The sequence below is a fragment of the Carassius gibelio genome, chromosome B12 (genome assembly GCF_023724105.1).
Source record: "Carassius gibelio isolate Cgi1373 ecotype wild population from Czech Republic chromosome B12, carGib1.2-hapl.c, whole genome shotgun sequence".
Lineage (NCBI taxonomy): Eukaryota > Metazoa > Chordata > Actinopteri > Cypriniformes > Cyprinidae > Carassius > Carassius gibelio.
In genome coordinates, this window is record NC_068407.1 from 6,017,744 (window position 1) to 6,032,011 (window position 14,268).

At 39.2% G+C, this 14,268-nt stretch overlaps 1 protein-coding gene across 2 annotated transcripts in view; it reads left to right on the plus strand.

Annotated features, from left to right (window-relative positions):
• LOC127969495 (RNA binding protein fox-1 homolog 3-like) overlaps positions 1–14,268 on the plus strand; it is a 110,612-nt gene that overhangs the window by 76,035 nt on the left and 20,309 nt on the right. Inside the window, exons 5-9 of one of the 2 annotated variants that reach the window (XM_052571500.1) lie at positions 1,091–1,183; positions 2,673–2,733; positions 4,034–4,087; positions 10,929–11,061; positions 11,537–11,576. In XM_052571500.1, the coding sequence (XP_052427460.1) occupies positions 1,091–1,183; positions 2,673–2,733; positions 4,034–4,087; positions 10,929–11,061; positions 11,537–11,576 (381 nt within the window). The remainder of the gene's footprint in view (positions 1–1,090; positions 1,184–2,672; positions 2,734–4,033; positions 4,088–10,928; positions 11,062–11,536; positions 11,577–14,268) is intronic. The other variant, XM_052571501.1, reaches the window with a different exon arrangement.

Below are 14,268 nucleotides of genomic sequence, written 5' to 3' on the forward strand. Positions count from 1 at the left end.
CCGGATATGGCGTTTGGGTTGCAGCTGGCCATAACTCATGGCTGACAGCAGAGGTGGGGGTGCGGGGACAAAGCAGGCGCTTCCTAGTTTGAGCGCAAGATTGTGTGCATTAAACCTCTGAGCTCCTTTATGGCTTTGGAAACATTCCTTACATTAGTTTATATCATTTAAAGACAAGGGCAATGTCTGTAATTTATAAAGAATGAGTTTTATACTCAGCAAGACAGATGCGAAATGCACTAATGTCCACATGCATGCATGCCAAATGTTTTAATATTAAGAAATGCAGAATATGTCACTGTTGAATATAATCCTAGATTGTTGTGGCTCTTTTCCAGTGACTCTCATCCTAAAGTAAGGCTGCACGATAAATCGTATTTTAATCGTGATCATGATTTCTGCTTTTAGGCTGTTTATTAAGCACATTCGTCTGCGATACTCTCCTGGTGTTGTTTTGTTTTTGTATCCTGAAAACATTTCATTTAAATTTGGCATTAGCATTTCTTGCATTGATAACAAGCCCTCAGAAGCATACATGCTTGCGGTTGCCAGATTTAAAGAGTTTAAATCCCCCAATCAGAGATTTCTTTATTTACATTTTTTTCAGAAATCGATACATTTTCTGACTAGTGGCAACCATGTACTCTCTAACATTACGGAAAAAGCTATGGCAAGTTGAAAATGACAAAGATGTCATTTTTTATTTAGTGATCTCCTCAGATAAGTGTCATACAACCAGTATGATTTCTTTCATGCAGTTGTTTGCTCTGACTTAATCTGCAAGCAAAAAAAAAAAATTGCTTTTGTAGAAGCACATTAATTTAAATGAAACGACAATAATTGTTTTTAAAAGCCATCATAATATATTTGTGTAAAATAACTGTTAATAACCATTTAACCATTATCGTGCAGCCCTACCCTAAAGTCCTAATTTCACCTCTTACTAATGGATAGAAGTTGCAACCCTGCTGACTGTGACCTCTTTCTCTTCTTTCCTCTTTCTTCTTTTCACGCTCACTCTATTTGTTGCCTATTCAAATATCTTCAACCACCCTTTCATCCTCTATTGGGAATCATCTATGATCATCAGGGTTTTGGTTTTGTAACATTTGAAACAAGCGCAGATGCAGACCGTGCAAGGGAGAAATTAAACGGTACAATCGTAGAGGGACGCAAAATTGAGGTGCTTTCCTAATCTAACTATCAATACCTCACCATCCCCATCCCATGAGAACATAAGCGCTGTCGGTTTGATGGAACATGCTTGCACAGTCTCATTTCACTGCATTGCATCCCAAACGCTCACTTGCTGTGTGCATGCTGCATGTTTCATGTGTCATTGGTTTTGTGGATAAGTATTACTTTTGACATATGTGATAATTATTGTGTATGCGTGTGTTTGATGTGCATGTCATCAGATTTGATTCTTTTTGCTTTGATGTGTATGTGCAACTGTAAATAAAGAAACTTTTGAACTTTTTTATCATCACTTACAGTGTGTGTTAACCGATGCTCCATCTCTAAAAATATTCATTTTATTATCATCTCGAGATATCAAAGGCCTGTCAGCGTAGCTTTAAATCCCACTTGTTTATCCCAAACAGCCGAGGTTTATTTCTTCTTTCACATGTCTTGCTTGAGGACATACTCTCTTTTTTCCCCTTTTCTCTACAGGGCTATTAAGATATTCTATGGGACAATTAAGATAATTCATGTAATGCACGAACAATACCTAGACCTATATATCAAGGGAGAGTCGAGGCCAGTTGTTTCCTCAAGCTAAATGACCTCCATGGGCCCTGTGGAACGGAAAGCTATTAACGCTAATTAACATGAGGGTGAAATACTAACATGGCTTCTGTTGCCAGAGGCCATGTTTAAATTCCTTTGGCACCTCCCAACAAGCTGCTTGGCCTCACTGTGTGTTCCTAAAGTCCCTTTAAAGCAAATCAGTTCACTCGGCAGCCATCTTGGTAACATTCCTGAGTGAATATTTTCTATGTAGTGCAAGTGCAGCTCCTATTTACTTGAAGGCACAGAGAAATATATACATTTTTTCAGACTGGTTCAGCTACAGTGCATGTGCAAGTGCAAATAAACCAGCCGGCATAAGTGTTATGATTTCATTCATTTTCTGGTGTTATGTGTAACCTGAAAAGCTTGTAAAATATGACTGAGGTTAAATTTAGTGCTCATGAAGCCGCCGCCCCAGGGTTGTAGTGTCTGGGAATATGTAGAACTGTCTAGACAATGTGGCAGATTAAATTGCGGAGAAGGCCTCAAGGAAGCTCCCTCAGCTTGGCTAGTGGGGAATTCCAATATACTCTGGGTTTCATTAAAGCCCATTTCCAGAGTTGCTCTGTTTCATTACATGTTGAACCAAATGTCATCATCCAGCTCTTCTACAAACAGCCTGGATTAGATCCTACATCCAGCAGGAAAACAGAAGATCAGAGCTTGATGGATCGCTTTCATTTTTAGCATCTCATAATTTTTCAACTGATAATTAGAGCATGTGAATGTTATTTTTTTTTTTTTTATTTTTTTTTTTGCTTTTTTATGGAGAAGCATGTACCAGATTTTTGTCACACTCACATCTGTGGCATATGTGCCTGTATTCTTTATGTGTTTTGATTTGGGTTTTGTTTCTTATATCTACTTTTTCTTCACAGGTAAATAATGCAACGGCACGAGTAATGACAAACAAAAAAGTGGCCAACCCATATACAAACGGTAAGAGCTTTTGTTTTTCACCGTAAAAACAGTCATACCCTAATGTAATTTTTTACAAAAAACTTATGAATTTCAAGCAACATATGCACAAAAAAGACCTAACCCTAACAGTATGTCTAATGTAAAAAAAAAAAAATGTTAAAACCCAATTCTATATATTTTTTATAAATAATTAGATACAATTATAATTATAATGTTTTTTATACATTTTGAAAACAATTATTTATAGTTTTATAAAAAATAAATTAGTATATTAAAATAGTTTTATAAAAATAATTTGTTCATTTTATTAACTTTTTTTGTTTTGTTTGACAAATATGGGCTCTTTAAAATATATATCCCATCTGGTTTGATATTTAACTATGAATAATAACGAAGAATAACTATTTTCATTCTTTATTTTCATTTTGGACAGTACAAATCATTTTTGAACTATTCAAACCCAATTCTTAAATTGTATTATTATTATTATTATTATTTATTTATTTTTATAAAATATTTATTTATTTATTTTAAATAAAACAAGGAAATCCCACTTGGTTTTATATTTTATTATCTACTGCAGTTTAAAGTTTTAGGGTTGCTGTTTTAAACTATCATCAAGTATAATATAAATGATGTATTGTCCACTTTGTTTCCCGCTAAAAAAGGGGCTTAATGTAAAGAGTGATCTCTTCCTCTACAGCTCTCCTTATGCTGTTTGGGAGCTCCAGGGGGAGAGCTTAGCTGATAGGGTTCAGGGAAGAGAGGTGGCTCATTCAGCGCAGGGGTCTTGGTGGGGTCCTGAGCTCTTCCGCTGATGCTCATTCCCTCAGACTGCAATGGAGAGAGAGACAAGAGAGGGGGAATAAAAGACTCAAATATATCAACAGCAGTGTAGACCCCCCAGCTCTACTTCAGTCACAGCCAATGGGGAGTGAGAGGAGGCTATTTTACAGCCCCCATCTATCACTGACAGCACATCGGACAGCACTCACTACTCTCTTGCTCTCTGTCTTTCATTCTCCCTCTCCCTTTCGCATCCTATATTGCTCACACTCTTCTGAATGCCCCGATATTGCTGCCCCCTAACTCCTTCAACTTAATGTCACCTTAAATATTTTCCTGTCATATATCACATCTCCTCCACTCCCTCCTCCTCCTTTTCTTTTGTTCTTTCCTCCAAATCTCTACAGTTTCTTTCGAAATTCGCGCCAGTCCTTTCAATTAATCTGCGAAAGATTGAGAAACAAACACTCCACAGGTCAAGGCAATAAGCATTTGCAGCTAATTATCTCTTCCCCTGTGTATTCTTCTACAGGCTGGAAGCTGAATCCAGTGGTGGGAGCTGTCTATGGTCCTGAATTTTATGCAGGTAAACTGCATTTGAGTGTTGTGGTCACAGGGCCCCACTCGGATACTTTCTTTGATTTACTGTTCGTCAGATGTGCTTTGATTTCTAGATCAAATTCAGACACAGGCGCTTCAGAGAGACACTTAGGAAATGATTTTAAATCGTGGCCCATCCCACATGGTGCATTTGACAATGCGATGATAATCAGCCAGATGAAACAGGACTGTTTACTGAACCACAGATTAGGAGCTGTCTTTGTTTGACTGACTTTGTCTATTTTGTGCATTTGTTTGCCCTCTCGGTCTTTGATTTCTTTATTGCCCCGAGTTCTTTGAGCCCTTTGCATCCTAATGAGGGGGAAATGGTATTACAGTATTTCATTTGGAAGAAGTGCTGAGTACATAGCAGCTCTTTAACGGCCTCCCTTTTTGCTCATTAGACTAAAATCTGTTCATTTCAGGACAGCTTTACAGCAAAACTCTAAATAACCATCGGTGACAGAAAGCAGTCGTTTATCATTTTTATCTGACTTTTTCCCCCTCCCTTTCCTCCCACCCTCCCTTGATTCTGGCATACATAAACGCACATTCCAACACAATTTGAATGCACGCAATATGCATATGTACCGCGTGTAAAAATGCAAATATGCTAAGCAATCCGGTGCGTGTAAAATGTTTATGCATGCTTTGACCCCTAAGTATGCTCTGAAACATGCATGTGATTCCTTCTCTAATTGCAACAAATACACCTCCATGTCTCCCATGTGAACACACATCTTCCCAAAACATCCCATCAAATCAGATTTCCCCTGGTCCAGCACTTCAACGGCTTGGCTCGGGGAGCTGGTGTCACTTGATTTATTGGATGCAAATTTTTCAAGTCGTCTTAACATGCCTCTAAAGTTCGCCAAGCCTAAACGACACCATATGCCTCCTCTGTTCCCTGGGGGACGACCGGTGGAGAAGCGACAAAATGGAAATAAGATATAGATTTCGCTTACTAAATAAGAAACCTTCCGGAATGGCCAAAAACGGATGCCCACGTGTTGCCCCTCGTTTCCCTCCCACCGTTCAAAAAAACAAGGGAAGCTTTCACGTGAAATAATTATGACTGCATTTAATGTACTTTGTTGGGGGAGGGGGTGGTGCTTGAATCGGATGTAAAGGTGATTAATCACTGTTTATCAGTCCGAGTTTCTGTGCGGGAGATCAGCGGAATTGGGCACCATAAATCGTGCGCTGCTGACAGCACACTCCGTCTCCATTCGTCCGGGTGCTACAGGTTTATTGTCCTCAAATCCCATTCAGGAGAATGACTGATGAGGGCCGCCGACTGCCTGCTTTTAACCTCTTCCAGGGAAGTCAGGCTTCTCTCTTCCCTGTAAGACTCCCTCCCTGGCTCTCATTTCTCCACTCCTCTAGCTTTTCAGAGCCTTCTCTCAACATATATCACTAATTCTATTTCTCTCTTCATCTAAGCCTGGGGTGTTTTCCATCTGCCCTTTTCTTACTCACTCACTCTATCTTTAAATCTCAATATCTTCCTTCTCTCGTCTTCCCTCAGTCTCTCTCTCTCCCTCCCTCAGGCTCTTAACCAGCACTCGGTAGCCAAAGCCAAATTAGAGATGCCGACACGAGGCTGAGGTGCTAACCGTGCATGGAAAACTTAATTGTGTAATCTTAGGGTTGTTTTTCCTACCTTGCTCAATCCGAAAAGCACATGCATGAAGGCGCAGAAAACATAATATTGATTGATTGACAGTTCTCTCAGCCCTTGAATTCGGTCCATGGCAGCATGTTTAGACAAACGCAGCCAATAAGATGAAAATGCTAAGTAGAGAGCGAGAAATTTTCGTGTTTTAAATAAAGATGATAAAATATTGTCATGGATGTTTGATTCCAGGCCATATGTGTCTGATACAGAAAGAAATAATGTGTCATCCCTTCAGCACTTTAACTTTAGCGCCCCCTAGGTTTATTGCCATGACTACACCCCAAAAACATAACAACTTGAAGCAAATATTAAGTATATTCAAGCATTCACATCTCTGTTGCATACTTGTGTAGAGTACATTTGGGGCATTATATTGAAGCACTCAATGGTACGCATATGTGTGTGCACTTCTTTAAAAGAGCTGGAGCATTGTGGGCATTTTGTGCTTTTTCAATTATAAAACCACTCAAATAGATCCATAATTGAAATTAAGCGGTCTAATTACAATATTAGAAGTATCAGGGGTGGCAAAAAAACTCCCTTTAGTCTAGCAATGGTGTAATTTTCCTCATGATATGGGTTTATCGGTGGTCTGATTATCTAAAGACGTTTCACAATGGCACGCATTCTGAGAGAGGCCCTAACCCGGTGATTTCCAGCCACACCGTATTAAAGGAGCTAGTCTTGCAGTAAATGAAAGAGTCCCAAAGGGCTAGGGGATGTAATTGCCCACACACCTTCATCCAAACAGCCCAACGGGACGCTCTCCAGCACTAGAGATGCCCGTGTAAACCCAGATAGATGCAGCAGTGTGTCAGCGTCCTTATCAGTTTAAACGGTAGATGTGCAGATGGGAAGGGTTTCAACCCTCTCCTCCTTCTCTTGTGTTGAAATAACAGGGGCGCACGAGGGCTACAAGGATTTATGCTCACGTACACTTTTGCCGTTGTGTGTTTCGGAGGCTTTATGGAGTGTCATAACTGGCTGGAATGATTTATGGCTTATTATTGAATCGGTGCTGCGTGCAGACCCATAGCTCATTATGAGATTACATTTATGTACGTCATAGCACACATAATGTACACACACAAAATCAAAGAAAATATAAGAGCATTGCACATGACTGGAATTCGGGATAAATTGACCATGGCCTGGCATATATCAGAGACGACCACTGTTTGGCATATTAACACTGACTCTATAGCTTAAAAGGGACAAATTAAAATGTCAACGGCCCTGTGCTATATCAAAACGAAAGAGCAAACGCCTTACCTTCAGCCATCTGTCTTTCTTTTCCTTCTGATGAAGGGCTGTGCTGTTCCTCTCCACCACTGATTGGTGTGTCACATACAAGAGGTTTTATTGTTTGTTTGTTTGTCTGAGAGGAGATAATGGAGTCCAAGGGAAATTATACCAGCATTTGCGAATCCCTAGGCCAAAAGTTTGCTGAGTGTGAATCAAAAGAAGTCTTTACACCAAGTCAGTGTGCTAAATATATATACATACATATATGTGCTTAAAATAACCCTAGCTGACCTCATTAAAAGTGGAAACTTTGACACATATTGACTATTAACTGAGTGTTGCTTGGCTGATGTCTGTACAGTAATGATCAGGAGGAGGCACAGGTTTTGTTTGGGGACATGAAACAACTAGACAGGGCTGTCCTGCTCCTCTGAGACGCAGGGTGTCATCGGTGCATATATGAGAAAGAATGCTTTGTGGTCTGCACTGCTGGGATGGGTTTTGCTTGCACAGTACTATGGGTAATCATGGTGCTGTCTTTGACTCATCAGGGCAATACTCAGTGAAGGTTAAAGAGCAGCTTAGGTGTAACAAGTTCCTGATTTTGCTTTTTTTCTGATGTTATCTTTTTATTATGTAGGTTTTTTTATAATTCTCTCATGTTATTTGGGTGAATCTCACACTCTAAAACCTGTCAAGAACATGCAGAGGTCATATTCACAAAAATTATGTGCAAATAAATGGAACTGCACAATTAAAAAAAATTCAATAAACGGGATTTAAATAGAGAGTAATGTTTTCCAACATCCAGCTCCTTCTCAATCTGAGATGTGCAGTTTACTTTAGATTTTTGTGCTGTTGATCCTGCATCAGTGTTTATCTATATTTTGGGTGTGTCTGCATTCTTTTGTCAATAAATTACAATAAAGAATATATGTACATATGTATGATGTGTATATATGTGTGTGTGTGTATGTGTATGTATATATATATATATATATATATATATATATATATATATATATATATATATATATATATATATATATATATATATATATATATATATATATATGCATTCCTTGAAGAAAACAAACACTATTTGTAAGATCATTAAGATTTAAATAACATTTTTATTTTCTATATGTTCTTTGTAATACAAGAAATCTCATTCTTAAATATTAAAAATAAATAGAACTCGCTATACTTCTATTAATTATTGCTGAATTAAACAAAAAATTAAGTAAACATTCTCATTAAGTAAAACATGAATGCAAGAAAAAATGACAAAGCAAAAAATTTTAATATATTATATTTTAGGGTAAAATGTAGTCTGAAATTTAGACTGTTTAATAAAGGTTAATATTTTACAATGAAGTTCATTAGTTAGCATTAGTTAACTCCTTTAGTTAACATGAACTAAGAATGAACAATCCTTCTACAGCGTTTATTAATCTTAGTTCATTTCAGTTTCAACATTTACTCATGCATTATTAAAACTGAAAATTGTGCTTGTTAACATTAGTTAATGCATTGTGAATAAACATGATTTACCAATGAACAACTCTATTTTCATTAACTAACAATAAGGAAGATTAATAAAGACTGTAACAAATGTACTGTTTATTATTCATTCATGTAAGTTAATACATTAACTAACATTAACTAATGGAACCCTATTGTAAAGTGTCACCAAAAAAAAAGTGTATTTTGATTTGAAGTTGTCCAGTCAGATTAGAGCTTATGAAACTGAAAATGAAACTTTCCATTTTTATATGCAATATCCATCTAATGGATTGCGGGCAGTCTGTGGGCATCTGTGGCTGAGACTGTGTGAAATGTGACCTGGACATGTTTTCACCTATTTATTGTTACACACACACTGTTTCAAGTTTCATTCTGTCTGTTTCACTTTCACATCCGTGTATGTTTCCTTAACATGCATAAAGCCTGATTCTCTCTCTCTGTCTCTCAACTCTCTGCCACCTCTCCCAGTCTTGACCCTGAGCTGTCCCTGCTCTCCTCCAGGCTGGGTCTGGCCCCAGTGGTGGAGACAGGCTGGGGATGTGTGTGGGGGGAGAGAGATGAGGGATGGCGCCAGCCTGTGATTGCATCTCTAAACAATCCTCTCCATCTGCTCTCTCAGCCCCGCATGCCAGCACCTTGTGTCTCACCTACAACAACCTACCATCTCCCCTGCCTCGCACACACCCCTCCAGAGCAGGAGAGCAGCCAGACACACTCACACACACCCACACTCAAGCTTTCAGAGATAACCACAATAAAGAGGCTTCCCCAGACAAGGGATGCCTTAGCGTTTCGTTCTCCAGGTACTCAGATTAATGCTAAGTATTCAGTTGATATAACCTGGAAAATTTAGTATAGCGCAGTGTGTTGCTTCCCATTTGGTGTGAAATATTTGTAAGACTTTTTGCATGTTGTTATATTTGTGTTTTTTTATTATTTATATATATATATATATATATATATATATATATATATATACACACACACATACATATATATATATATATCCTTTACCATCATGTAATGATCACTTAAACTCACCCAAAAATGTAAATTATTACTTATTAGTTATTAGTTATATAAAAAATTGTCCTGGCTATTCCAAGCCCTATCATTGCAGTCAGCAGGTGTTGCACTTGAACAGTCCATAAGTCGTCAAATAAAGCTCACGCATTCACAATAACCGTGCATCAAACCACTCCGGGGGTGAATAATATCCTCCTGTAGTGAATCCATGCATTTTTGTAAGGAAAATATCCTGATTTCAAATGTAATAAACACTTTACTCTCACTTTCGTTTTCTGTCATATGCTGAAGCCGTTTCCAGCGGATGACACAGTAGGCTACGTCTGTATTGCATGATTAGTGAGGAACACTGAGAGGGAACAAAATGCTGGTAATTAATTAGAAGTACAAACCGAGGATTTGCAAAGAAAAAATTCTATATCAACCAGGGGAAGTTTTCTTTTGCTAAACTTTGCTTCCTTTGCTCCTATAAACAAACTAGCGAGAGGCAAGCGTTTGTTTATCTCAGAAGCGCGGGTGCTGCACATACGTGCTGCGTCATCCACCAGAATGGCTTCCACATGACAGATAACGGAAGTGAGTGAAATATTTTATTTTTATTAATATTTTTCTTACAAAAACACACGGCGATGACCATTGATCGTTCCTCCATGTTGGCGGGGAGCAACGAACCAGAAAACAAAAGACATAAAACAAAAACACGGGAGAAGGGCCGCCGCTTACTTTTTGTTTGGTCCGCTGTTTATCGCGATAATGACAGAGGGAACGTAGGAAACACTAAGCACACAAAATTACATATAACAGTGGACTCCAAACACAGGGAAACAGGGTTTACAGGGTTTACATGCACAGTAACTTATGGGACACACCTGGGATCAATTGAACTAAACAGGGAACACCTGTAACTGATAGAACTAAATGGGAACAGGAACAGGAAAAATAAAAACAAATAAGGACATAGAGGGAGAAAACCTGGGCAGGGAAGGCACAATGTGGGGAAAAACACAAAACACAGGGACACAGGACTGACAATATCACCTTTCGATTTTGAATGACATTTTTGTTTTACTTCTGTAGGATAGACACACTTTTAACTGTATCGGGATGCCCCAAATCTGGGTCCTAAAAGCAGTTCTAAAAGCAGTTCACTGGCTGTAACACGCTGCCATGCTTGATGTGATGTGCCAACATGACACACCGTTTGACATCCGTCTGAGTTGTTTTAAAGCATCACATTTTAGGATGACAGTGTGTTTTCATACTACCAACTGAAAGCCGATTGGCGGTGACAGGTGTGCCTCTTAAAAGCAAAAGCTTATGTCACCTTCTTTCTTCTCTCCTTTTCTTCCAGTGACAGGCTTCCCCTATCCCACCACAGGGGCGACGGTGGCTTACAGGGGCGCCCACTTGAGAGGCAGAGGTCGTGCCGTCTACAACACGTTCCGCGCCGTACCTCCACCTCCTCCCATTCCTGCTTACGGAGCGTGAGTAACCCTTCACCCGGCCAGAACATACACATACAGCATCTGCAAATGGCTCACTTTGTTTCCATCCAAGCCTGTGGCCGTTATTAGGTGAAATTCAGCACTTAAAAGTGCTGTTATAAAAGGGCCATTTTCGCATTATATGTGTTACCGCCTTAACCTGCAACATGACCGCTTGATGGCTATAAAGTGCGTTACATTCTAATGGCGAGTCCTACCGGTTTTCCCCAGTGACAAGACAGAGCAAAGCCCATTATAAAGCAACATTGTTTTTCTCTAAGCACAGAAAATGGCCGTCTATCCTAATCTGCTAAGAAAAAAATTCCCTTCCTCATAGCCTGGAGAGCATTGTTTTGTCTGCCGAATGAATGCATCGCTGCATAATTTCTTTTCTTTTCTATACAGCGCGAAGAAACTCCATGGATGTTCGGCACTGATGTATTGTGTTTTGTTATTTCTTGTTGTGTTTTTGCAGTGTGGTTTACCAAGATGGCTTCTACGGTGCTGAAATCTATGTGAGTATGCTCTGTTTTTCCCCATTCCAATGCTTTTTCCACTGTTTCTGTAAAAGAATGCAACGTTGAGGACATGACGCTCATGTTGCTCGCGTTCGCTGAGCCTAAACTGAGCAGCTGGTGCTGAATTTTTCATAAGGCCAAGGGTCAGCTCAGGTCATCATGTGCAAATCCATCAGGCTGGCCATTTGTGGTGTACTAAAAGCCTTGTTGGTGTCCCTTGTGCATAACGTTACATGGCACAATGAAATTGCACATGGCTCAACCACTTCCAATTTGGCTTCCTTTGAAGCCTATAGATGATCTCTATGAATTTTAGGATAATGCTAACATGTACAGTGTGGAATGTACCAAAAATGAACCCCCCTACACACTTAACGTCTCATTCTTCCACATTTTATCTCCACCGCTGCTTGGTTTTGCTCTAAGTGGGTGGAAAATCATGCCTGATCAAGTTGATGAAGTCGACGTTACAGTGTTTTTGTTTTAATTTATGGCACGCGTTTGATCCGCCTTTCCCTCAGCTTCCATTTAAATACAGCCCAAAGGCCTCACGCTACAGCCCGAGATTGTGCCCTGGCCCTATTGTTTTTGACAGCCGTCAGAACGTATTAGACAGTCAGGTGATCAGAGAGCGTGCCTCCCCTTCCCAGGATTATTTCACTGCATGAAAAATGGAAATTAATTCAAGATTTAGATCTAAAACAAGACAAATGAACGTGGACGTAACTGTAATGACTTTACCTGGCACACACGATAGTATGTTTGCCGCCAAGTTTGCAAACTCGTAGCCAGGTCCGTGGCTATAGTCCCAGATAGATCTCATAACGGTCGAATGAAATTTGACGAATGCACGTAGTACGTTTGCTTGCCAATAAAGTCAGGATTCTTCTCTGTGGACCACATCATCAACTTTTCGAGTAAACTGAGGTTTAGATAACTTATGAAGCAATAGGTAAAATAAAGATTACTTGCTCTCATGTTATTTCAAACCTGTATGCTGAATATTTAATCAATCTTCACCATGCAACTTGATGTTTTCTTCACATACAATGACAGTTTGTAGTGATCATGTGCTGTCAAGCTCTAAAAGAGCACTGTTAATGTATTCCTTAAGACTCATGTTCAATATATACACTACCGTTCAAAAATCTGGGGTCAGTAAGATTTAAAATAACATATATATATGTGACTGTAAATTCACTTATAATGTTGCAAAATATTTATATTTCAAATAAATGCTCAATTATTTTTTTCTTACGTTCTATTCGACAAAGAAAATGTATCACAGGTTTTATAAAACACAGAGGAGAACAACTGTTTTCAACATTGATAATAATAAGAAATGTTTCTTGAGCATCAAATCAGCATATTCAAATGATTTCTAAAGGATCATGTGACACTGAAGACTAGAACAATGATGCTTAAAATCAAGCGTTGCCATTACAGAAATATATTAAATTTTAAAATAGATTTTAATAGTGAAGGTATTTTAATTAGCAAAAATATTTAACCATATTTACTGTATTTTTGATCTTTTAAACTTTTAAACAAAACTGTATAAGCCTTACCAAGTGGCATTGCTTTGTGTCATGAAAAGATTGAAATGATGTCATCATTCACTGATTTTCCCAAACATTACTGGTCTAAAATGTCTCCTAACCAAATGCCAAGATGTCAAGCTTAACATTTTCAGGGCTCCAGACTGCGACCAAATGGTCGCATTTTGCGACCAAATTTTGAGAGTGTGCGACTGAATTTTACATCCAGTCGCACATGTGCGACCAGTAGATTTGCACACGCACGCACGCACACACACACAAACACACACACTTGCACACATACTAATGAGACGCGAGCACACACTCGCGTCTCATTGAGTGATGCCTGTCTGTGAGGCGGCAAATGCGTGTGAGAAGAATAGGGAATGGCCACTGCAAGTGGCTAAAATGTGTGGAGGGGGAGGGGCCTAGAGATAATTGAGCGCGCGTAAACATCTGTGGGAAGGAAACAGAGACAAATCTCATCACAACCTGATATGTGCGTGCGTCTGAGCTATGAGCAAGCGAACTATTGATTCGTTCTTCCGACCTTCGGCTAGTGTACCAGTGCCAGAGTCTACAGTGTCACCGTCAGATGATGATTCAGAGTCAGAGGTTGGTGTGGCGAAAAAAAGTCCGCACCAGGGCCGGCCCGCGGCATAGGCAAATGCTAAGGGCGCCACTCATCCATAGGGGCGCCAGAATGAGTGAACTTTTTTTTTTTTTACCTATATTTTTTTATAATAGGATACTATTTAAAAACCAATAATTCGAAACACTTCCAAATAAAGCAAAAAAAAAAAAAAAAGTCTGGCTCTTCAATCTTCCCCCACCCATCGAGTGCTTGAAGTGCATCAGAAACAGAGCGCGCGCACGATTAGTTGTTGGTAATTTGTTGTGTAGTGTGCCCGACGCCGCATCCAATGTAGACAGCACTGTTTTTGTTAACACACAGCTCGTAGAAACGGGCCTGGCGGCTCGCGCCCGTTCTAGACACGGTGAAAGTTTCCTGATTGTGACGCAAGGCCGAATTTACATGACACATTATAAATGATCATAGTCTGCGATAGATACACTGCCAAAAAGAAGAGAAGAGGATAAAGACAGAGGTAAAGAGATGTAGTGAAAGAACAATTTATTGAATAGGAGTA